Below are 23,467 nucleotides of genomic sequence, written 5' to 3' on the forward strand. Positions count from 1 at the left end.
CACTGTGGTTTTGGTATCTTAGCCATCGTTTCTCTGAGCGGTAAGCCCAGGAGGGAAAAAAAAGCCATCTTACTACCTATTTCAAGTTTTAAAATTTTAGAAGACAAAATGAGCACCGTGTCTGGCCGCTCCGAGCGGCCAGGTCTGAATTGTGCACAAGGAGATGGCACCTCGGGGTCCCCCTGCCAGGAGGGGACAAGGCAGCTCTGCTCCCGACGAGGTACTCGGCCCGACCCCACACAGCTGAGCTGGGAAGGGCAGAGCCTGGATGCACCTCCTGGGTCGTGGCTCTGCCCACACGCCCTGGTGCCTGGGGTACTATTCACAGGCAAAGTAGTCCTTCAAGGGGGCGAAGAGGTGTCGGATGACAGGTACACTCCAGGACCTCCCGAGCAGCTTCTGGCGGGCAACACGGCCCATGTTGGACACATCTGTGTAGTGTACGGGAAAGCCGAAGATCCTGGGGGTGGGGAGGGGGGCACCACAGTGAAAACACAGGGAGTCAGATGTGCCCCCTCCAGCGTGCTTAACGCCTCTGGGAGATCCTCGCCTCGGCAGCCAACGTGGCGCTGCTCTTCCTGCCCTTTGACCCGTCCCTTCCACCAGGCCCACCAGGCCTTCACATGAGCCCTCTCTTGAGCCCCAGAGGTCAGGCCCACCAGTTCTTCAGCACAAATGACTGTCATGAGGGCGTGGTCCCTCTCTGAGGGCACCTGTCTTGTGCACGCCCCTACACTGACTGGCACGATGCTCCTGGCACATAGATGGTGCTCAGTGGACCTTTCTCAAATGAATGAATGCCAAGATGGCCAGCCAGCCAGCAGACAGAAACAGACCTCTTTTCAAACCACACAAGGACAGAAGTTAGGCAAATTGCCTTAGTAAGGAATAAGGACACTCACATCATGGACCTGTTTCCAATCATCAGATGCTCAGATAATTTACTGTGAGTAAACTGAGGCATCCTGCACTTTGTTTCCTTCTTCAAAGCAAACTGCTGGATCAAGGGCCAAGCTGGACTTAACGGTAGATGGCAACCCAATATACCAACAGCCTCCTGCATGGAACTCTACCACAGGCCTGGGAAGAGGCTACAGATACACGGGACCTCATTCTTTCCCAGGTTTCCAATCTAATACCACAAATTAAACCAAGAAATAAATCCAGTTGTAGAACTAACATATCTGGAACGTAAGTACTCTTATCAAATAACCACAAAACACAGCCAAAAATGTAAAGAGGAATACTCGTAGCCCTTACTGCATTCTAATCACAATAACAAAATAAAACAAAAGGAGTGAGAGAAAAAAAATTAAATACAGAACAGGAGAAATGAAATCTCAGAGCTGGTTCCCTGAATCAAAATAGACACACTACCAACTTAGTCAAATAAATGGATAAGGGAGAAGACAGACTGTGGCTAAGGAGGAATCAGCTTAGAACAAGCGACTTGGCAGGAGGAATCCTGAGAAAGAGCAACGGCATGTCGGCGGGGTGTCCTGTAGCTGGAGCCTCATGCATCCTAGTGTCCCAGCATGGTGGGGCGGGCAAATGCCAGGGCAACACAGCCAACATAGACAGATGTGCCGTCTCACGACCTCATGTTCTGGATTCCTCACCACCACAACCCTTTTGCCATTTCTGCTAGGAAATAAGCACTAACTGAAAAGGTTACTCCCAGCCCTGCTAACATAGAAGGTCACTGAGACCATGTGGAATTAAGGCAAGCACTTGCCCATTCGCACTGCTGGCCTTAACCATGTTTTCTTCCCCTTTCTCTCTATCTGCTTGATTCCCCTTTGCACGTACAGCCTTGCTCACCTTTCTAGCTCAGTGCACCACAAAACATCTTCTTTGCCATTCATGACAACAGGGAAAAGTTGGTTTTTCCCCTGTCTGATCGAGTTCGACTTGGTGGTTATTGTCTGTACTTTCTTTAACTGGAGAACAAAACGACATCATGGAGTGAGCACAGAATGAAGGGTTCTGGGTCAAGGCTCAGAAGCAGGTAAGGGAAGGAGGAGGGAGGGTGGGTGGCAGAGAGAGAGTGTCAGGGCCGGGCTCTGAGAGGGAATGAGAAAAGGAAAGTTGGAAGGACAAGAACACTCTGTGCTTCCCACAAACACCAAGAAGTTAATGAACAGGAGGGACCAGCCTCAGAGAGAACAAGAGATAAACAACAAATGACCACAAATGAGATCACATGGGGGCCAAGAAAACAGAGTTATTGATCAAGCAAGATTAAGCAAAATTAAAAGTCCACCCAGACTGTAGAGGATGGTCAACCAGGGTTTGAATGAATGGAGCTTAGCTTAATGGAAACATTGAAAAGTAAGTTTATGGAGATCTTAATAGAATTATCCATGACTTAACCATAGATTTTTTTTTTTTTTTCCTGCAAAAGTGTACTCATTTCTCACTGGGAGGATGAGCTGAGTCTCTGCGGAGTGTGCCTTCACAATCGGAAAGTCTACTTGCCTTTTCTCATAGTGATTTGTTTATCAAGAACCTCTCCTACGCTGTACTTGAAGACAGGATAGAACAATTATGTGGGGAAAGAAGCCCAGCACCAGGGAGTCACGTGGGGGGAGGGGCAGGAACAAATTGGACACCAAGGTCAAGTCCCGATTAGAGATCACCAAGTGCATTTCCCAGTGGGCCAGGCACAGAGCACATCTTACCTTTGCTGTCCTATTGAACTCCAGGCAGTCCTGCAGCTCGAGTTTATCATTCTTTGATGCTATCACAGGCCTGAGAACATCCAAAACCCATTACTTCCTACCCCCTGGAAAGGGGCCTTGGCTAGGTGCCTCCCAAGGTGGGAGTGAGAGCCCAAGCTGCAAAATGTGCTCTGGCAGTTAACTTTGCTACAAATACATGATAAAAATGGCCCTGGCATGAGCACGAGCCTGTGTGCTGAGCCAGGGACAGACTAGCCCCTTGATGGCGGCCGGGGGGCGGGGAGCCCAATGTCCAGGAGTGAATGCTCCTCCTTCCCAAATGTTAACAGTAGTCAAAGCTCCTTCACTGAGGGGAGCAGGATGGGGAAGCACATTGTTGGAGGAGGCAGGAGATGCCTCAGTCTCAGCCCCACGGCTCACTGGCTGAGTGAATGACCTTGAACAAGTTCTGCCACCTCTCTGGGCCTCAGGAGCTTGGATTAGGTCTTTGTGGGTCTCCTCACTCCAACTAGCACATCAAACCCATGATTGCTTGCTTATTGCTGGAGTGCAGCCTCAGGAGGCTTTAATAATGGGTCCAAGTGAAGACAAAAGGTGGTTCACAAAAGGACTACAATTAATTCCCCCTTGTAACTGTCACCACTGAAACCTGCAAAAGCAGAGAGAGGAAAACAGATGCTTGAGAAGGAGAATGGATAGAACTTCAGAAAATGAAGTGGTTAAGCAGGTCCAGACCACAAAACCAGCAAAAGGTCTGAATGCACAGAGTTGATGAACGCCACAGCATCCCTGTGTGAGGAACTCCAAGGCCAAAAAGAAATCAGACGTAAGATTGGATATGGTGCCCGCAAGAGGGGCCATCGAACACAGAATAATGCCTCGCTGACCTCACCCTCTCTCCATTCCCAACTCTTCCATGGACCCAGGGGAGCTAAGGGCTCACAGCCCTGCTCTACCTTCTGTTGATTCTAGGACTGAAATCTTAACAACCAAGAAGTTTGGTCTAAAGGCTGGATTTGGGTCTGTGACCCGGGGTTGACGCTGGCCGAGTCATGGATCCTGCACAGCCCACCTGTAGCAGTTCACTTCTCATCCCAGCTCAGATAGTGCTCAGCAAATCCCATTATCTAGAATCTGATCCCTCCCTGTAATCCCACAGGACACCCTCCTGGAGCCACTGCTCTCATTGTGTTCAGTGCATGTGGATGGTACCTCTTGAGCACAACACAGTAATCAAAGTCAGAGCCCTCCTCCTCTGAACAACACCTCAGCTGCCTCCCCACTTCTGCATTCACCACGTGATAGTCTAGTCTTCCACCAGAAACCCTGAGAACCAGAGACACAACTCATCTCATCCGCTTAAAATCTCACGTGCACTCCTGGGTCAAAGTAAATATGTGTTGCCATGACTACAAGCCTCACATAATTTGGCCCATACTTCGGAGTTCTCAGCCCTCCTCTCACACCCACTCCACACCCACTCCCCACCCCTGGAACACTGTTCTCCAAGCTGCTCTGTGAATGCCCGTCACTGGCCTCCCTGATCCTCTCCCTTCTGCTCTCAACTGCATGTCTCCACTCCATCACTTTGGGTCCTGCTGGGATGAGAAGCCTCCCCATCAACTCTTCCAGTGCCCCCTCCAATCCTGACCCTGAAATCATTTGTCTTCTCTACGCCTCCCTCACTGGCTCTGTGAGAGCCAAGACTGACATCTAGTCACCACGGAACTGGCAGCAGGGACAGAAGTGTCTGGCAGGGTGACAGCTCAGGAACGGAGTGAATAAGCGGAGTTCATTCCACACATGAACATTGCACCATCTGATGGGCTGATAATGAAAATATAAGACACCCAACAGAAATCCCAAGCTATTCCAGTACCTTCTGACCTCTGTCCACACTTTGCTAAATGTCTGAAAGTTATGTTTCCAACACTCCCTTTTAAAGAAGAATTTTTTTGAAGCTAACTCATTTGCAAGTTATATTACCATCACATTTGGTATCTTAATTAGAAGGTTGGCCTCCGTGAAGCCACATAAAGGAGACAGTTAACCCACAGCCAAGCCACTTGCCTTGTGGCTCTCAGCATGAAAGGACTAATGAAAAGTTGGGGAAAGATCTCAGTCAAGAAAATCCAAGGGAGACAGGCTTTGGGCTACCAATTGTTATCTCAGCTCTGCCACCTGATTGATCACCACAGGCCTGGTCCAGGGATCACTTCCTCTCAGGGGCGGGGAGATTAAGTTCATTTCCCAATGGACCGTAACTGGGAGGAGAGGTGGGGTGTAGAAACGTCAGCATCCCTTGCTGGGAAGAAGCTGCTCCAACACATGGCACTTTTAAGCACCAGGTCCCTAGGCAGAGCAGAAATAAACGTACTGAGGAATTCTGACCTGAGATTCTCAGGTACACTTGGTGTACAGCCTAACAGCCTTCAACCATAACCCTATGGTTGAAGGGGTTGGTCTGAAGCAGAGGGTGAGGCCTTTTCTCAGCAGAGCCAGCTCTTTCTACAAGGTTCCAATGTGTCTCTCTCATAAGAGTCGATGGTTAATGGCTCATACCGTTAGTTATATTTAACTTGGCTGTTACCTGCCCCACTCGGAGCCCCTTGTTACCTGTTCATCCCGGGCAGGTTGCCCCAGAAGTATCGGGCTCTGTGAGCAGCAGACACTTTGATGGCATCAATCATCACTGGATTACACTGCAGGGAGAGAGAAGGGCAGCTGCTGGGAGCCCATGGCAGAATGCAGGCGGCAGACAGGTGACATGGCAGTCCCCTGGCTGTGGAGGAGGCATGGTTCCTGTCAGGCAAGGGACAGACCAATTCCCCTCAAGAATCTGACTGAAGGACATAGCTAGTGCCCCCAAATTAATGGTGGGGAAAGAGACCAGATCAGACCGGCAGGTTATAGGAGAAAGTATCCACTGGGGCACGCCATGTTATTACAGAGTGTACTGTGTACAGTGGTGAAAGCAACTCAAAACTGAAATCCAGCAGGTTGAGGTCCTTGTTATGGAAGTGCAGTGTCGGCAAAAGCTGACTTCTGCCACTGATTGGTCAGGTTCACAGGGCATGAGGGAACTGACCAGCCAGTTCTATAACCTCACTAGCAGAACTTTAGCTCTAACGTTGGGGGGAAATAAGTATGTACATAAAGTATTTACCACAATGCTTGATGCATATTAAACGGTAAATAATTAACTTGCCCATGGTCCCTAATGCAGAGTTTCTGGGAACAAGGGTGAGAAGAAAAAAAAAAAACTCTCTAGAGTAAAAAATCTCCTTCATGATGCCTCCAAAAGTAGGTGATGGTTTCATCATCTGACTTCAGTGGGTTTGGGGTGAGGTGAGAGATCAAATGTTTTCCAAGTACCAAAGAGAACCAACCGACTCCATTCCATTACTCAGACCTAGCCATGCCCTCCATGGGGAACCCGGAAATCATTCCCAACACTGGAAATACCCTACACCCCCATTGCCAGCAGGGCCTTCATGCTCATGTTATCTTGACAATCAAGACCCCGGGTCCCCTCACCTCCAGGAACCGAGAGATGTCCCGCTTGTCGCCAACCTTCATGGCCACCACATTCTCAAACATCCAGAAGAAAGGCCGGTCTTCACCCTCCTTGGGGCGTGTGTAATTCAGCAGGTGGTAGAACTCAAAGAAGAGCCGGCCTGTGCCCTCTGAGCCCACAAAAGAAAACGGCAGAGCCAGGTTCAAACCATTCAGCTCACCCCTCCATACTGAGGCCAATGGGTTCCCGATGACTAGCTAAGGCTGATGCCTTACTGTCCCTTCTCCCTGCCACCCTCTGCAATGACAGGCATCAGCACTGCGGTACTCATTTGTATCTCTGGGGACTGGGGAGTCACTATGAGGCATGAACAGAGACAACAGGTAAGTTTGGCCAGAAGCTAACAGCTCCTTCTCAGCCCACTCCTCCTGGACCAGCACTCAGGGAACACAGGGTCTCTTGGGACCATGGGAAAGAAGGGATGCTCACCATACAGGCCTTTCCTGGCAGGGTTCACATTTGAGAGATCATTGCATGGGCTTCCACCAATCACCAAGTCAAAGGGGCCCCATTCTTCAATCTGCAAGAGAAAAACAGTCCGGGATAGGGGTGAGGATGGAGAGATGAACAGCCTGGGTTCCAGGTAACCAGCTAGAAGAAAACCCACTTCTAGGTCTTGCTTGGTGATTTCAGTCTCCCAACTCTACTTTTGACCCAAGAAAACCAAATGCTCAGGATACGCTAAGATCTAAATCATTCTGAATGATTTCCAAGTTGCGGGTCTAACAGTGCAGCTTGATGGAACCAAACCTTCTCTTCTGCCACAACCCCGGGCATGGAGAAGGTGGCAACGTGGCTGTGAGGACGTGGGGGACTCAGGGAGTGGAGGAAGAGGGGGGCTGCCCTCACATTTTTCTTTGTGATATTCCTGACGTCGTTCACATATTTGATATTGCCCTCATGCTTAACAGTTCCAACGGCGATGGACTCTTCACATACTTCGGAGGCGACATATTTCTCCACTTTGATGCCCAATTCTTTGAGGACCAAGTACCCTGTTTGGGGGGGGGGGTCGAGGGGGAGAGAAAAGACATCAGGGTTGTCCAGCCGAGGGTCCCTCCTTTCAGTGACTCTAAGCCATCTCCAGAACTCAGACCAGACACAGCAAGGCCATGGCAGTCCTCAAGTGGACCCCTGCAGATGGCAGGGTCTAACCCTACGTAACTGCACACTGGGCCCCCCAGGCCCTCTGTGGAGTTTCATGAAGAAAATATGTATATATAACTGGTATAGCCTACTGGCAGCATTTATTAAAACTGACAGGCACATAGCCAAGGCCCCCCATCTACCACCCCAGCAGAGTCAGATACGTGAATGGGTATCTTCTCCAAAACCATGCTGAGAAAAAAAAAGCTTTAAAAGCTGTCAGTGTTTTAGGCAGGCAGACACTGGTGAACAAATAGAAGTACAAGTGATGCTAAGTACAGAGCAACTCATTCTCACTGCTTCCTGCTCTAGGAAAAGGGAAATGTTCCTGACAATGCATCACAGGGCAGTTCTGACAATGAAATGAGTTAAATCAGGCAAAGTGTCCCGGGGCAAACATGCAGGTTGGCTATGGTTATTCTATACACGGGAAACCTAGAGGAAACGGGAGGGTACAAGGTTAGAGATGTTAGGAGAAGAGTTGCCCAATTAATAATCCCCAATATATCTATGCTTATGGAACGGAAAATAATTTTCCAAAATTCCTGTACATAATAAAAAATAAAATGCAGAGGCTAAAATATCCATGCCCTTAAAAAGGACCAAAAGCGAACCAGGTGGGCGAAATGGTGGAGAGGTTTGAGGAGAGAAACAAGGAGCCAGTGGATTTCTCAGAACAGGTGACCAACAGGTACTTCCCAGGGGTCTTTCTTGACACTGAGAATGGACACCTGGATCAGGTGAGCATCCCCAGGTGAACTCCTAACTCACCTGTCGCAATTCCGTCAAACAGGGACAAGACTCGAATGGGTCGCCTTCGGTTTGCGGGAATCGCAGGGTATAACTTTGGGGCTTCCTGCCAGGTTAAATAAAGAGGTCATGGAGGTCAAGGTGTGGGTATGGGGAGGGGGACTCAAGCTCTGGGAGGAGGAAGGGCTGGCCTTCCTCTGAGGGACACAAGCCCTGAGCTCTGCCCTTTCTTCGCTGGGATGCCCTGGGGAGCTTTGGCACAGATGGCCCTTCTACCCTTAGACACGGAACAGATGAGGCTCTGACACGGGTGCAAAGTCACCCACAAAAAGACACGTGCTCCTCCATGAACTTGCAGCCCAGGAAAAGCCATATATGCCCACTAAGACTTGGGAGTAGGTCACAGGCTTCCCTCCCCTCTGCAGTTCCACTGAGACTAAGGTTGGGTCAGTTCCATTCCTATTTCTTCAGCAGGCCCTTGAAAAAGCCAAGCCAAGAAGGAGGGGAGGGAAGAACACTGGAGCTGCCTGGGAAGCGCACACAGGACAATTAGCCGGGGCTCCAGTCTGAGGCTCTCAGACGCTCCTCTGTACAGCGGAGCTTTGTTTCTGTGAACTCCACGGACTGGGGCGGGTGCCAGGCTTACGTAGTCGAGCCCCGGGTCGCTGGTGAAGAAGGCCTGCAGGCGCACACTCCAGTCCTTGCGGCGCCGCAGGATGCCATGGCAGCGCTGGGGCAGGCACATGTAGCAGCTCCAGGGCTCCTGCAGCTTGGCGTCCGCTGCCGTGCCCGGGCCCACCAGCACCTCCAGGCACTCCACGCAGAAGCACCTATGCCGGGTAGCGGGGAGGAGGGGTGCCTGTCATCAGGCGGTTCTCCTGCGAACCCCACCCTCCCCACGGAGCTGGCGTGTGCTGGCTGAAACCCTCTCGGGCCCCCAGTTGCCCTTCGCCATGGGCGGGAAGGCCCTGTGTGTGAGGAACAGCAACCTCTCCCTGGAAACCTGGGCACCCTCAGTCCACAGGCAGCTCTGGGGATCCTTCTCTAGCCCGCTCCCTGCCTTTCTTAAACCCATCCCTACATCTCAGTTCTACTTCAGGGACATAGAGACTTCAAGGACAGGCCCCCACAGATATAATACTGACTCCGGGCCCCGTCCCCAGGTCAGCGAGGCTCCAGTCCCCGTGCTCACCGGCAGCAGCTCGTGTTGCTGCAAAGGAGCAGCTCGCGGCCCTCACAGCACACGGTGCAGTAGGACTGGTAGCCGTCGTCGTCGTACATGTAGAACAGCTCAAGGAACCGGTCCTGGCAGCCAGAGAGAAATGCCTGTGAAATCGGAGACCAGGGACCTCCAGGCCCCGCTCGCTTGCTCACTGGCGGAGGCCCTAGAACGCAGCCACAGAACAGGTCATGGGCGGCCTGGTGCTCTTTACAGGGACAGCTGGCTGGGGTCTGCGGGGCACCGCCCCTCGGAGTGAAGGGTGGGGCGGTCGGCCCCACTAGAGCCTTCCCGACCGCCTACACGCAGGTGCTTCATCCTAGGGAAGTGCAGGGGAGTTGAGAAGAAGGGAAGGGGCAGGAAAGTCCAGGGTGGGGATTGGTCTTACCCGGCATGTCTGGCAGAGTCCACCCTCAAAGAGAGGGTGGAAGGACACGGGGTTTTTCCTACCACAGGACAAACAGCTATCTGTAAGAAAGACAGGGATGCAGCTTGTGGCGATGACAGCCCCAAGATCAGCTGCTGAAGCCTTGTGTCTCTTTGTTCTCATTGACTCCACGTTAGGAATATGCCAGAGATTCTCCACCATTTGTTCCTTTGACTGTGCTTCAAATTTGCCATCTCCGTTCCACAGATGGAGAGGCTAAATCGACAGCCCCAAGCAGAAGGTCCCACAAGACGGGCAAAGGTCTGACCCAGAAGTGGGGGGGCAGGGTGGTGTCCACAGAACAGAACAAGGAGCAGCTGTGCCGGCAGAGGAACCAAGCTTGGAGGGTCTGGTATGAAAAATCTTTAAAGACTCTTTACAGACTGGGACTTTTGGAGAATTTGTGGTGATGCCAGTTTGCCTGTTGTCTCATCATGATAGGACTTGCCCGTGACCAATCCTACATAGAGCCATGGCTGGAATTTCAGAGCCCGGGTCCTTTTACTATAGGCTATCCTGTCCCTTCACATCAGCAGGTCTTACTGATCTACATCCCTGACCAGGTGGACCGGGCCTGCAAAATAAATACCAAGCACCCCCTGCCAGGAAGCAGACAGATGAAGGAGTCTTGGGGGATAGGAGGATCATGGGTCCAGGTTCCCAGAATCAAAAGGGCCTGCTCCAATCGGGGCTCCCTGGGTCAACAGCTCTGTTGTTTTCCTACCCAGCACTGACTAACCACTTACTATTTGTTGACTAAAGGACATCGGGCTGAGGAAGCAATAGACAGCTGTCCTCACACATTCCGAGTTCCATTAGATGAGTACTGGGCAGTTTCGATCCCAGCGGAATTCCCAGCCAGGGCAAAGAACCAGAGTTGGCTGGAGAGTGACAGTGGTGAAGCGTGCCTGCCTTTCACCCCAAAGCCAGTTGCAGTGCTTGTTCAGGGGGCTCACGAGGCCATAGATCATGGTTTCAGGTTTTGGGCTCTCCCGGCCCAAGCATCCTCATTTCCATTCTGTCCCCAGGCACACTTCCTGCTCACTGATCTTAGGAATCAGCCTCAGTGAAAATCAGGCAACTCATTCTAAGTAGCATCTGAGTAAGATGTCCACGCCTCGACCTGAGGTCAACGCAGAGTTGGGGGTGGACCTCCGCCGGGCAGACCAGCAGGCCTGGAGCACAGGCTGGGAGCACTACCCAGGCAGGGAAGCCAACCAGGGATAGGGCCTTACCTTCGAGATTGCTCTTGTTGTTGGAAACATCTGAAGCCATTTGCTCTGTTTAGAAAAAAGAAGGGGTGAGATGAGGTCGGGGAGCCTCTTACTGATCATCTACGCCCTTGCGGGGTGGTCACTACCTGCCCACTCCACTTGAGGATGGACCGCCCCCCAGCCTCCTTGCCCCACAATCACCTCGACTCTGGTCCTCCTCTCCTCGGTCTTTGCCATTGTTATAACAATTTGTTTTGAGGCGCTTGGCTGGGGGGCAGTAGTCAGAAGTGGCGGAGTCGTCAGCTGTGCGTCTTCGTGTCTTGTTCTCTGTGAAAGGTGGGGAGAAGGCAGCCATGGCTGGGTGGGAGGAGGGTGCTGGGAGGACAGGACCCTAGTTGCTATGCCTGGGTGCCGGCTGCATCCGGCCATGACATGAGTCTACCCTGGGTGTCTCAGGTCCCTCTATGGAAAATTTGCATGAGGATGTAATTTAAAACTCCTCACGTAGCTAACCCACGTACAGGGTCTTCAACAGCTGTAGTTGCAAAATACATGCTCTAGACCCAGCACAAAGACAATTAGACACAGCTCAGTCTATAGATGAAACCCTGACACTGTCTATGATCCCCAATGAGCTGATAGCCACATGTAGCTACTGAGAACTGGCAATGTCACTTGTATGACTGAGGAACTGCATTCTACATTTAACTTCTATGTGAATTTAAAAACTGCAATTGATCCAATTAACTAATTCATTTGGAACAAGTTGGACATTTGTGAAAATAGACATCAAGTATTTCTAATGAGAATTTAGAATCCAAATTGAGATGTTCTAAGACACATCAAAAATGAGATATTGAAAATAGGGTTAAAAGGTCATGTAAAATATCTTAATTTTTTTTATACTGACTGTTGGAAATGCTACAATGTTGGAAATAGATTAAGTGTATGATGAATATTAATTTTACTCTTTTTTTAAGCTTCTTAATGTGGCTACTAGAAAACATTTAATTATATTAGGTGGCTACTGTTTATATGTCTATAAATTCCATTGTATTTTTATTCAACCTGTACAGTATAATCCATAAGGGACATGGTTAAGTTTGACTCTGACCCTAGGAGAGAAAATTACACAGCCGTTAAAAATCATAAGGACCCTTTAGTGAGAAAATGACATTTGACAGTACTTATACGATAAATAGAGAAATAAAGGGAAAGCAGGAATCCAACCAGTGTACAGAAAGAGCTGGAAGGACGTGCACACCCAAAACTATGGCCCTAAAGGGCAGCTGTGAAGGTTGGAGTGAAGGGGCAGGGGTAAGAGCTCAGGTTGACTTTTAACAGATTTGATTCTTTTCCAGTGACCACTGTGTATGCAAAGAAATTGAAAGGAAGTGCAGAGAAAAGAGTGCATAGTCAAAAGATGGGGAGGGAATACCGTGTTTCTTTGCTTCTAAGTTCCTACTGCCTGCACGACGAACCTTCGACTTATTAACCACTTTTGGCGGGGAGGGACAAAACAAAACAGAAAACACTGCGTTAAATATAAGGATTGTAGGACAAATCCTGGATTTCTGGAGAGTGACAACAAGAAACCACAGATCCCTAATAATGGGGGAAATTCAATACTGGTCAACGTGAGGATAGACGATGCCCGTTTCTGAATGGAGGTGACTTATAGATTTTGGGTGTTTGTAGGGTTTTTTTAAAAACACATTCCAAGTTTTCTCCAATATGCAGAGCTTAATTATTTTTTCCTTTTAAAAAGGATGCTAGTGAAGATTCCATCTTGACTCTGTTTACTCAAGCTTTAAGAACAGACTCAGGGAGGTGCAAGAGGGAAGGGATATGGGGATATACGTATACATTATAGCTGATTCACTTTGTTATACAGCAGAAACTAACACAACATTGTAAAGCAATTATACTCCAATAAAGATGTAAAACAATTAAAAAGTAAATAAAAAACAAAGAACAGATTCAATCCCGGTTATGTGTACTTGACCTTTTGGCAGGAAAGTGTCCAGTGAAACTAGAAAAGGCTAGGCTGTTGGAAAAAACTCACTAAACTAAGGAGCCAGCCAGGGCCGACCGGCTGCTGTAAAGCCGGGGTGGGATGGGAGGCAGCAGGCGGTGACTGCATCTCCCCAGGGTGCTCCCACCAGCAGAAGTAGGGGTGCTGCCACAGGGAGCCATTCCCACCTGGTTGCCTGTTGTTGGGTTTGAGGCCCTCGACCCCGGTGGGTTTAAAGCCCCCGTGGGCCCACTCCAACATGGGCTTCAGCTGATCCTCCAGCGAGTCTCCAGGGCTGCTGGGGAAGGTTTTGCCAGCCCGCATCCTGGCTTTCTGCCGAGACAGAGAGAGAATCTGATGAACAGGAGGGGCGGGTGCTTGCCTGGCCCCACCCAGGGATGCCCCTTGCTGGGGCCTGCATTCCCCTTTACACTGGGCCCTTTCATAGCCAGACAGCTGTCCTGAGCTGTGGTATGTGACAGCGAGGAACGCCCTGTGCAGGGACAGGCCATGGGGGGAGCGTTAAGTCTCCCCACACAGGCACCAAATATGATCTCTTCCCTGTAGGGAACTGGAGTGGTCAGCTCTCTCTCGAGGGTAGAGGGTCAGAATTAGCTGCGTCACTTTTAGCTATAGGAGAAGCATCAGCCAGCACTGTCTCATGGCCTCTGAGAAAGCTCCAGGTTTCTTGTTTAATTTCCCTAATGAAGGTGCGGAGGTGTTAAGTCCTATTTCAGAAGCACCAGGACTTACATGTCTAATTAAGCACAGAGCTTATCTCATAAATGCTGGACAGAGGACACTGATCTTTTCAGTTGCAAGTCAAGGTAGAGGAAGGACAGAGCCTGACGGATCCCACGGACAAGGGGAGGAAGCAGCTGCCCCGCAGCAGCTGCCCATTCTTGGCCTTGAACCACAAGCTCTGGAAAAGCTTGCTCACTGGTTCGAACAGCGCCTCCTACTTCCCAGGGCTCCTCCTTCCTCATTCAGTGGGCAATTCAGACGGAGACCAGCGGTGAGCTGGGGTAGCACTGGGAAATCATGGGCAGATTCATATCCCTTCCTTCCCTTCCCAGCACGGCCTGTCAGGCCACTGTCTTTCAACCTCCTTCCTCCCTGCTTGCCCCAGTCCCCTCCAACCCATCCTTGGCCACACTGAGTTGGCTTTCTGTATGTTTCTTGCTTTAACCCCAGTCTTGGGGCCAGGCCCTAGCCACCCACCACCATGTTACCTCCAGAGCATGGTACATGGCCTTCCTGTAAGAGACCAGCTTATTGAAGGTCGCCAGGTTAAAGTGCTGGCTGAACAACCCCAAGGCCACCAACTTATCTGCTGGTATCTAGAAGAGAAAGCCATCATCAACATTCACCTACAGCCTGTGTCTCGGGTGCCCTGGGTTTCTCATGAGCTTATTCCTGGGGATCAGGTTCACAGATATTTTCAGAGCAAATGACTTTCATGATCCCTGGTGTGACCCCCTTGCAGCTCAGTCTTGAAATTCACCACGGATGCTCCAATTTTAGGGGGTTTGCACATGTTCTTTCCTCCTTCGTGAGCATGACAGATAGCTGTGATTACTATTTACTGTCTACTTACTTTAGCCTTTTATTAATTGAGCTAACGGATGTGTTTAGAGAACAGTGCCTGGCATAGACGACGCTCTTTTTAGTAATCGTGAATTGGTGATACAGGAATTCCACTGGGGCTAAAGATCCATTTTCTACAAGTCTCATCCCCAAGTCCCCAGGCCGTGCGTGAACCACTTGGGTTGCCAGTTATGAGATGAAACTGGGCGTTCAGGTTTCAGAGCTGACAAGACATGTGACATTTCATTCTCCCCAGTGCTGGCACTCATGCTCCCCTCTCAATCTCTAAGCCCAACCACCCATAGGAGTGTTGCCGCTACTGGTGAGAAGGGACTGGGATTCAACACGGTTGTGCATGGAAATGCAGGTGCTACCCCAATGCCAAACTGCTTCAATAGAGCAAGCGGCCCAAGCACCAGGCCCCATATTGCAATCCCATCCCATAATGCTAACGTAACAGCATCTTAAATATTAGCATCAGACGCAGTCTTGCTAAGTCTTGCTAAGCACATTTCATGTCTCAGTGGGCCAAAGCAATTACAAACACTCCATGTTTTTTTTCATTTCATTGCACACAAGTCATAGCCCTGCAATTAGATGCTTCAGGGAGAGCACAGGCCCAGGACATTTGTCCTTCAGCTCCCTCTGCTGGCCAAGGAGGACCTCTGTATGCAGACTCTCCCCATGAGGGATACTCCAGGTCATATTATTCTTGCCCTTTGAGAACTTCAATGTGTTAATGGCAAATGGCCCAATTTATGGGAAAACTAGAATCTCAACTTGAGGCCAAGTCCCACAGATGTACTAGCTGGCCCTTCATTCCCACACCTGCCTCCACCCCAGCCCACTTGTTCTGCTGTTCCTCACCTAACCTCTGGACACATTGAGGGATGCGCTAAAGACAACATCACAGGAAAAGTATTGTTTGCCGCATTCTAATCAAAACCTGGAGGTCTATGAAGGTGTCTTCAAAAAGGTGTAAGAATCAAAATAGCCTGATTCATCCCCAACATAGACTCTCATCAAGAAAGATGAGTATTGGGCTTCCCTGGTGGCGCAGTGGTTGAGAGTCCGCCTGCCGATTCAGGGGACACGGGTTCGTGCCCCGGTCCGGGAGGATCCCACATGCCGCGGAGCGGCGGGGCCCGTGAGCCATGGCCGCTGAGCCTGCGCGTCCGGAGCCTGCGCTCCGCAATGGGAGAGGCCACAGCGGTGAGAGGCCCGTGTACCGCAAAAAACAAAAAAAAGAAAGATGAGTTTTACAACAGGACAACTTTCAAAAATATATGTACATGAAAAGAAGCCAGACACAAAACAGTATATATTATATTATCTACATAAGTTTGTGTATAATCCAAACTAGTCTATAGTGATAGAAATCAGAACAGCGGTCACCTATGGGGATGGTATGTACAGGGGACGTACTGCAGAGGTCGAAATGTTCTATATTTGGGTTGAGATATTGTTTACATACGTGCATACATTTTCGAAAATTCATTGAATCATAGATCATTTAAGATCTATGCACTGCACTGTAAAGCAAATTTTTATCTTAATAAAGTACTTAAAAATATATATACATAAAAGGTGAGCTTTAAATGGCTAATATCAATAATCAAGAAACACTGAAATCACCACTCAAAGAACTTTTCCATAACTCTGCCCCTAGGACTAAATGACTGAGTCAGACACCCCTTCCTGTCTCTTCCAGGCTTCTCCACTGGAATACCTTGAGGGTATCTTCCCAGGTGGCCACTTCTGCCCCTCAGAATTCATACTGGTGACTCTGCCACAGAGAAATGGACCAACAGAGCCCAGGTGGCCATGGATCCAGAGCTCTGGGCCTGTGTGAGCCAATGAGCAAGGGAAGTTTTTGTCCTCCTTTTGGACACACAGAGTCAGAGTCTCATCCATCTGCAGAAAGCAGGCCGTTATCTTAAAAGGCAACTGTAACAGGAAGGGAAGGAAAACACTGTGGGTCTGTAAGCTCATGAAAGCTCACCCTGCCCTGGACTCACCTCGGAGAACTTGCCGTCGCCAAACCACTGAACCCACCGCATGCCAGACATTGCCTGACGCTTGGAGGTGGCCTTCCAGGACACCACCATGGCAGGCCACCAGGAGAAACCCTTGATCTTTCCCCACACGAGATCCCCTATTCCAAACTCTTTCCCATCCTGCAAGAAAAACCACATGAAGGAATCGCAATGAGACAGACCAGTTGGGCCAAGGAAAAACCCTGCCTGTCCCACTGACCCCAACGGCAACTGCCTCGGAGTCTAACACAGGGCTTCCTGCAAGTGCAGGCAGAGTTCCTCAGGAAATTCCCTACCTCCAACACTTCCTGGTTGAAAATTCAGTGAGAATGGCTTGAAAACAAGGGGCAGAGCGTGGGCAGGCTTGCTTGTTTGACAGGAACGTGGGGTTTTTTATATTGGATCTATAATATGTAACCTGTAACATGTAACCTAGTATCTGGAAAGATATTAACTGAAAACTCACAGGAAGTAAGAGAGTGAAAAACCTGGATATTCCCACCACAGGCCATCAAATGGGATATTACAAAGCCATTAAAATGCAAAAAAAAAAAAAAAAAATTTGGCCGCTTGCACATAAAAACTTGCCATAAAAGGTGAGATGCCCATGGAATCATGCAGGTTATTAAAATGTATCTATAAGATCTACTCTGGGACTTCCCTGGTGGCGCAGTGGTTGGGAGTCTGCCTGCCAATGCAGGGGACACGGGTTGGAGCCCTGGTCCAGGATGATCCCACATGCTGCGGAGCAACTGGGACCATGCGCCACAGCTGCTGAGCCTGCACTCTAGAGCCCGCGAGCCACAACTACTGAACCCATATGTCACAACTACTGACGCCTGCGTGCCTTGAGCCCAAGCTCCGCAACGGGAGGGGCCACAACAGTGAGAAGTCTGTGCACCACAGCAAAGCGTGGCCCCCGCTCGCTGCAACTAGAGAAAGCCCCCATGCATCAGTGAAGACTCAATGCAGCCAAACATAAATTAATTTTTAAAAAAAGATCTACTCTGAAGTCATGTACATGGAAAAAAGGATTTCTACATGATATGTGTACATACATATACACATGCATATGTAGCAAAGCCTGAGTGAAACCAACAAGCTCAACTGGTTAATTATGAACAACCCTAGATGGATTACACAATACAATGGATTATAGACATGAAAGGGAGGCAACTCCAGGTCCTAATAAGGGAAAGAAGCAGATCAACAATTGTATATGTAAACATGATGAACAGAATTATAAATTATATATACAAGGTATATATATCTAGGTACAAAGATGTCATGTTCAGAAAATCAGTAATCCGATGGTAAACTAATCTGGTGCTTGAGTTATGTCTAGGAGATAAGGATACAGCAAGGACCATGTTGCATATGAAAAATGTACTTGGCGAGCGAATTCAAATATTATGATAAAAGTGACAAGAACCGTAGTAAGTCACCTGTGGGTAAGTGTTCCCTTTTCCCTATATTCAGCCCTTCCCCAGTGGTACCTGATACTCAGTGCTGTCTGCATCTCTGCCCTCTGCGTCCACCTGCGGTGACTCCATGCTCTCCTGCTGGCTGTCCTGGGCCAGGCGGGCATAGGGCGTACTGCTGCTCTGGGGCACCACTTCATCATCTGTGAGGTCAATAGTGAGGTAGGGGCTGGCAGGGGACAGCCATGGCGCACCTGCAGATGATCCTGTCCGCCGTCTCAGGGACTGTGGACAAAAGGACACATGGCTTGGGCCACAGCAGACCAGGTGGGTGACCAGAGACCAGTGGTACCCCCAATGGCTTCCCAAGCAAGCAGAAGTGAAGCAGAGTAAAGATGTAAGTTAATGAAACAGAGACCACCAAGGATGGTTTTCCAGGAACAAGTAAGTGTCCCTTAAGTGGCGAGAGAAAGCAACTTCCTTAAGGACAAGGACAGAATCAAGGACCAAGTCAGGATAACAAGTGATGCTCAGAGAGGGCTCCCTGGTGCCCAGCTTTGCAACAGGAGTCGAGAGTTGCTGTAGCCCGTGGGGTTGCCTCAAGAGAGTCACTGAAGATACTAAGGAGACAAGACAGTTCTGGAATCAGTGGTTTGAGCTTTTTCCGAGGAGGAGTAAGAACCCAGTCAACAGGGAATTCTTGCATTCCCACCACGGTTCCATCCAGGGATCGGGCCAGGAGAGAAGTCATCAGGCTTAGGAAGAGCTTACCCAGCACCCGGGAGACAAAGGAAAGGTAAGACCCTGAAAGGGTGGTAAGTGTGAAGAAAGGAAGCAGGTTATAACAGCGGCCACTTTCCGTGGTGTGGTGAGAGGGGCAGATCTTCCAGTTAGAGACTGGGGGCAGGGGTCTGAGTGTCCGGGGAACCAACCCTGGTAGCTGAGAATTCCACGGGGGACTCCTCCACGTGGTTGCGGCCCTGCCGGCCTCGGGTGGAACGTGGGGAGGGCCTGTGCCTCTCCCGGCTGGAGGTACTGTTGTTATTTCGAGTTCGGACCTGGAAGCAAGAGAGGATAAGCACGAGGCCTTTGGTGAATGGAGGCTGGGGTCTTAGACAGGGGGCCCAGAGGACTGGGCTTGGGAGGCAGCCTCAGGCCAACAGAAGTGAACAAGGTGGTCTAGCAGGAAGGGATTCTGGACTGGTTACTTCCCACCCAGAAACTCCCCAGTCTGTGGGATAAGGGATCAGGGTGGCCGGCAGGGCTGCCTGACCATCTACAGCAGTTCCCACTCTGCCTGGCACAGCTGAAACTGGCACCTGCAAATTGAACTGAAAAATAAAATCCAAGTTTACTCTCAATCAAACACTTTTCTTTTCCAAAAGCATTATTACTATTGTTGCATTCCTCCCAAAGGTACTGGATCATCAAGACGGATGAGAAGCCCTTATGCTTCCTTCTCAAAAATGGCATGAACTCGGGTGTTGCAGACCTGTGTTCAAATCCTGCACACAAGAGTTAATGTTTAACCTTGAGTAAACTACCGGCGTCTTCTGTCATCTGTAAAAAAAACGGGATGATACACATCACATGGGTGAGATTATCAACTGCACCTGCCATGGTCACCAAGTGTCAGCCTGCTTTCTAACAGGCTGGGTGACCATGAGCAGTAATTGCCTTCCCATTTCCAGATTTTAAGTCACAGGATCCACCTACAGAAGCGACTCCCAAAGGTAACGGGCAGTTGAATCATCCACCTGCAAACTGTCACCCTTGGGCACTTCTTAGAGTGCTTCCCAAAAAAGTAGAGAACTGCCATGTGAAAACCTTCACAATGATAATTCATTAGCTTCGCTATCATTTTCCAATTTCAAAACATTTGTTCCAAGTTCCCCCAGGCAGGGGCTTCCCTGGTGGTGCAGTGGTTGAGAGTCCGCCTGCCGATGCAGGGGACACGGGTCTGTGCCCCGGTCCGGGAGGCTCCCACATGCCGCGGAGCGGCGGGGCCCGTGAGCCATGGCCGCTGAGCCTGCGTGTCCGGAGCCTGTGCTCCGCAGCGGAAGAGGCCACCACAGTGAGAGGCCCACGTACCGCAAAAAACAAAAACAAAGTTCCCCCCGGGAGGCCCTGGACCAGGTTTTTAACGCAGGCTGACGTGTGGCTGAAGTGCCTTGGCTTAGGGCTGGCACTTACAGCTGGGCTTTCTGGCCGAGTCCTGGTTTCACGGAAGAGTTTTGGCATCACTGGAGTGTCGGAGCCGTCTCCATCTTCCCCTTCGCCATCTCCATCACCCGTCAGATCCTTTACAAATGAAACATTATGAATTTTAGGATGTCATATAACCAAAATAGTTTTAAAATGAAGAGCCAATCATATAGAAAACAATCATAATATTGGTCTGAGTGACTTAAAAAGATTTTCAACCTCATTTTGTTCAAAAGATATTTTGCAGTGGCTTACCACATGATCATGAATTTAAGAGAAACCTTGGTGGAATTAGAAAACCAAAGAAATGGTGTCAATGCAAAGTGCATCGTGAAGCCTTCCGTGCCCACACCATGGTTAGACTAGCTCGCTGTGCACAGCAGGGAGACCTAGGGAGACGTAATCTCCACAATTAACAGTGTCTGGGAGAAATCACAGGCTCAAGGAAGATGCTTCTTGCTACAGTGACCAAGAAGAAATGGTGCCAATCCTGTGTCAAGTGCATGTCCCATGCTGCACACCAAACCCAACAAAAACTGAGCATGAGAACCAGAGCAGTGGTGAGTGGCTCGAGGTCTTGCCGGAGTGTTAAGAACTTGACTTTCACTTGCCAACTAAGGCCTCTAGTGAGTCCGTTCCTCTCTTTAAAATTGGTACAATGGTTCTTCCCTTATAAAGGAACAACAGGCTTATAATGAGAATCAAATAATGCACGCTTGCCCAAGGCAGGGCACAGAGGAAGTGCTCAGAGGCTAAAACAGCTGTTCTGAGCCTCTGATCCAGCACTGTCCCTTCCCAGTTCCCCACACAGCTCTCATTCCTCATCATATGGGTGCCCACTTGTTGTCCTCCATGAGGATAAGAGAAGCTGTATGAGGGTAGGTTTTCATTGGTCCACAACTTTTGTCCATGACTTTGTCCCAATGCCTGACACTGGTTCTTTGAAAAAGTAACCGAATGGACAAAACTAATATGATTAATAGGAAAACAGAAGGCGTAAATAATGTCAAGAGTGAAAAAAACATGGAAAAACTATAACTTGGAAAAAACTAATCAAGCAGAAACACTGATATTGCAACAAGTGGTAAAAGATATTTCAGTGATTGTTGCAAATCCACTAAAACAAGCCAGGCAAATTCTTTCCAACGTGAAAAAAAAAAAATCCTTGAGGCCACATGGCCATACAACCTTGCTATCAAACCGGACACAGATATTATTACAAGAAATAAATCATACATTCATTTTACTCATGAATAGATGCTAAAGTACATCCAATTTAAAACATACCATGAGCAAGTTGGTCTCATTCCAGGAATAAAAGGACAGCTTGCTACAGTAGGAATTTATCAATGTAATTGATCATCCAGATTGAGAGAAAAATAATTTCAAAGACTTGGCAAATCACGGCAGCAAATGGCATCCTAAGTGAGGTTGCTGGAAGTCTTCTGTGTGCCTAGCAATGTTCAAATTCCTCACTCAACAAGTATTTACTGGGTACCAATTTAAGTGGGCCTCAGGTATCCTATTTGATGCAAACCAAAGAGAAGTCCCCCGAATCCCAAAAAGCGAGCGTGGAGCGGGTACCTGAGTATAACTTAGCAGGCTGGAGACCTCCCTCTTAGACAGTCGTGAGCTTGAGCGGCGGCCTGTGGAGGAAAGAACCGAAGTCTGTTGAGGAAGGGGCAGCCGCCAGGCTGTCCTGTCTCTTCTCTGGACTGTGGCCTGGGGTCTCCCTAAACCCACTGGCATCTTCAGGGCTTAACTCCTAACCCCTCGGGACCCATAGTCCTCTCAATGTATCAGTAAGGCAACAGGACCCAAGGCCTGCATGAAATATAGAACCCGAAACACTACTGATGGTACTCCTGACACGTTCCTTCCAGAACTGTGCTGCCCCAGTCAGTGGTCACTAACTCCACTTAAATGAGCATTCCAGTGCCTGCCATCGCAGCCACAGTAAGTGCTCACACGTGGCTCCTGGCTGTTGTAGTGAACAATGCAGAAATAGAACACTTTCACCCTCTGGAAAGTGCTATTGGACAGCACAATTTGAGGAGTTCTCAATAGCAGGATGGGACAATACAGGGGTTTCCGAATCAGCTGGGCCAGAAAATCTCAGTGGGGAGGATCCCAAGGGATCTGATCTGGGAGCAGCATAGGGGAAGGGAGGAGAGGGTGGGATTGGCAGCAAGCCTTAGACGCTCCCTGCCCGAGTGTATTTCTTCCCATAAAAATCACAGGCCCAGCTGCTAGGGGAGAGGGGTGCCCCTGTAAAAGGGCGAAAAACCTCAGTCTGTCTATGCCACAACCACCCCCGTGTCAGGAAAAGAACAAGGGTCATCGCCTTGGGGTCACTTGCTCAGAGTCCCAGCTGAGGTGACTGGAAAATAGGGAGGCCAGGGGCTCTGCCTCCATCCTCTTCCCTTCCCTGGAGCTTCCCCAGAGCCGTGGTATGAGGCTCTTGCCCCACAACCTGCCTTGAGTCTGCTCGGAGGCTCGTGTGCCAGCTGTGGTCCCCAGTGCCTGCCCACCCGTCCTCCCCACAGGCCAGGCCACCTCTTCCACCTCTGCCACCTCTGATGTCCGGGCTGCTGATAGCCTCCAGGATTGGGGGTGAGGGCGCGTCCTTGGAGTCGGAAGACTGGTCACTGCAGCCCCCGTTGGTGAGGATGGAGTCTTCCCTCCTGCTGGCGTCCTCCTCTCCGTTGAGCTGTCTGGTGTCTCCCTTCATTGTTTCCTGCGGGAGGGCCAGAATGAGGAGGGTAGCAGGGAAGCAAGGGCACAAGGGGGCAGCACGCCCCCAAACCTCCCGCCAATGGCTCCAGGTCCTCAGGCCAAGAGAGGCCCCATGACTTGTCCTCAGGGTGATACTCCCACCCAAGGACCCCGCCCAGGCTGCCCCCCATAGCCTGGCCCCCTCACCAAACTCGGAGGATCGGGACTTGGTTCCATGTGGCCACTCGACCTGAAGGCTCAGAAGCCAGCACCCAGGACAGAGGAGGGGGCTGGGCCGTGGTATGAGGCTCAGGCTGCTCTGTGCAATTAGCCGGCCACTTCAAACAATGCCATCTAGGGCCCGCCTGCCCCGGCCTGCCTGCCGCCAGCCTTGGTCCCCTCTGCCCCTGGCCCTCTCTCCCTGCCCAGCCTCTGCAGGGCCTCAGGAAGCCAGTGCATTATTTTCCCTCCTGAC

At 50.0% G+C, this 23,467-nt stretch overlaps 1 protein-coding gene across 13 annotated transcripts; it reads right to left on the minus strand.

Moving 5' to 3' along the window:
- Positions 1-318: 318 nt before the first annotated feature.
- DNMT3B (DNA methyltransferase 3 beta) lies at positions 319-23,229 on the minus strand. Of its 13 annotated transcripts, none has more exons than XM_060032767.1 (22): positions 23,200-23,229; positions 22,852-23,014; positions 21,862-21,923; positions 20,266-20,373; positions 19,005-19,130; positions 18,148-18,357; positions 16,634-16,792; positions 14,261-14,368; positions 13,217-13,361; positions 11,216-11,341; positions 11,036-11,080; positions 9,762-9,841; positions 9,347-9,459; positions 8,801-8,984; positions 8,176-8,260; positions 7,108-7,253; positions 6,688-6,778; positions 6,219-6,367; positions 5,298-5,383; positions 2,682-2,751; positions 1,822-1,940; positions 319-460 (listed from the first exon to the last, which is right to left on the minus strand). In XM_060032767.1, exons 1-22 carry the CDS (start codon positions 23,227-23,229, stop codon positions 319-321), a joined length of 2,547 nt encoding a protein of 848 aa, XP_059888750.1. The 13 variants fall into 13 exon arrangements, with proteins under 13 accessions (XP_059888750.1, XP_059888749.1, XP_059888751.1 ...); XM_060032766.1 differs by lacking the exon at positions 23,200-23,229 and adding an exon at positions 12,453-12,512 and having other exon boundaries at positions 22,852-23,008; XM_060032768.1 differs by lacking the exons at positions 19,005-19,130; positions 23,200-23,229 and adding an exon at positions 12,453-12,512 and having other exon boundaries at positions 22,852-23,008.
- Positions 23,230-23,467: the final 238 nt, after the last annotated feature.

The sequence above is a fragment of the Delphinus delphis genome, chromosome 15, assembly GCF_949987515.2.
Source record: "Delphinus delphis chromosome 15, mDelDel1.2, whole genome shotgun sequence".
Lineage (NCBI taxonomy): Eukaryota > Metazoa > Chordata > Mammalia > Artiodactyla > Delphinidae > Delphinus > Delphinus delphis.

Bases quoted from the DNA above. Each gene is read 5' to 3' on its own strand.
- DNMT3B (XM_060032766.1), bottom strand. From the start codon at position 23,008: ATGAAGGGAGACACCAGACAGCTCAACGGAGAGGAGGACGCCAGCAGG. The intron at 12,513-13,216 runs GTGGGAATGGCT...CCCCGCCAAAAG, and splicing joins ACCCAACAACAGGCAACCAG to TGGTTAATAAGTCGAAGGTT. The intron at 461-1,821 runs GTGAGCAAGGCT...CCCCACCCCCAG, and splicing joins TGGTGCACTGAGCTAGAAAG to GATCTTCGGCTTTCCCGTAC.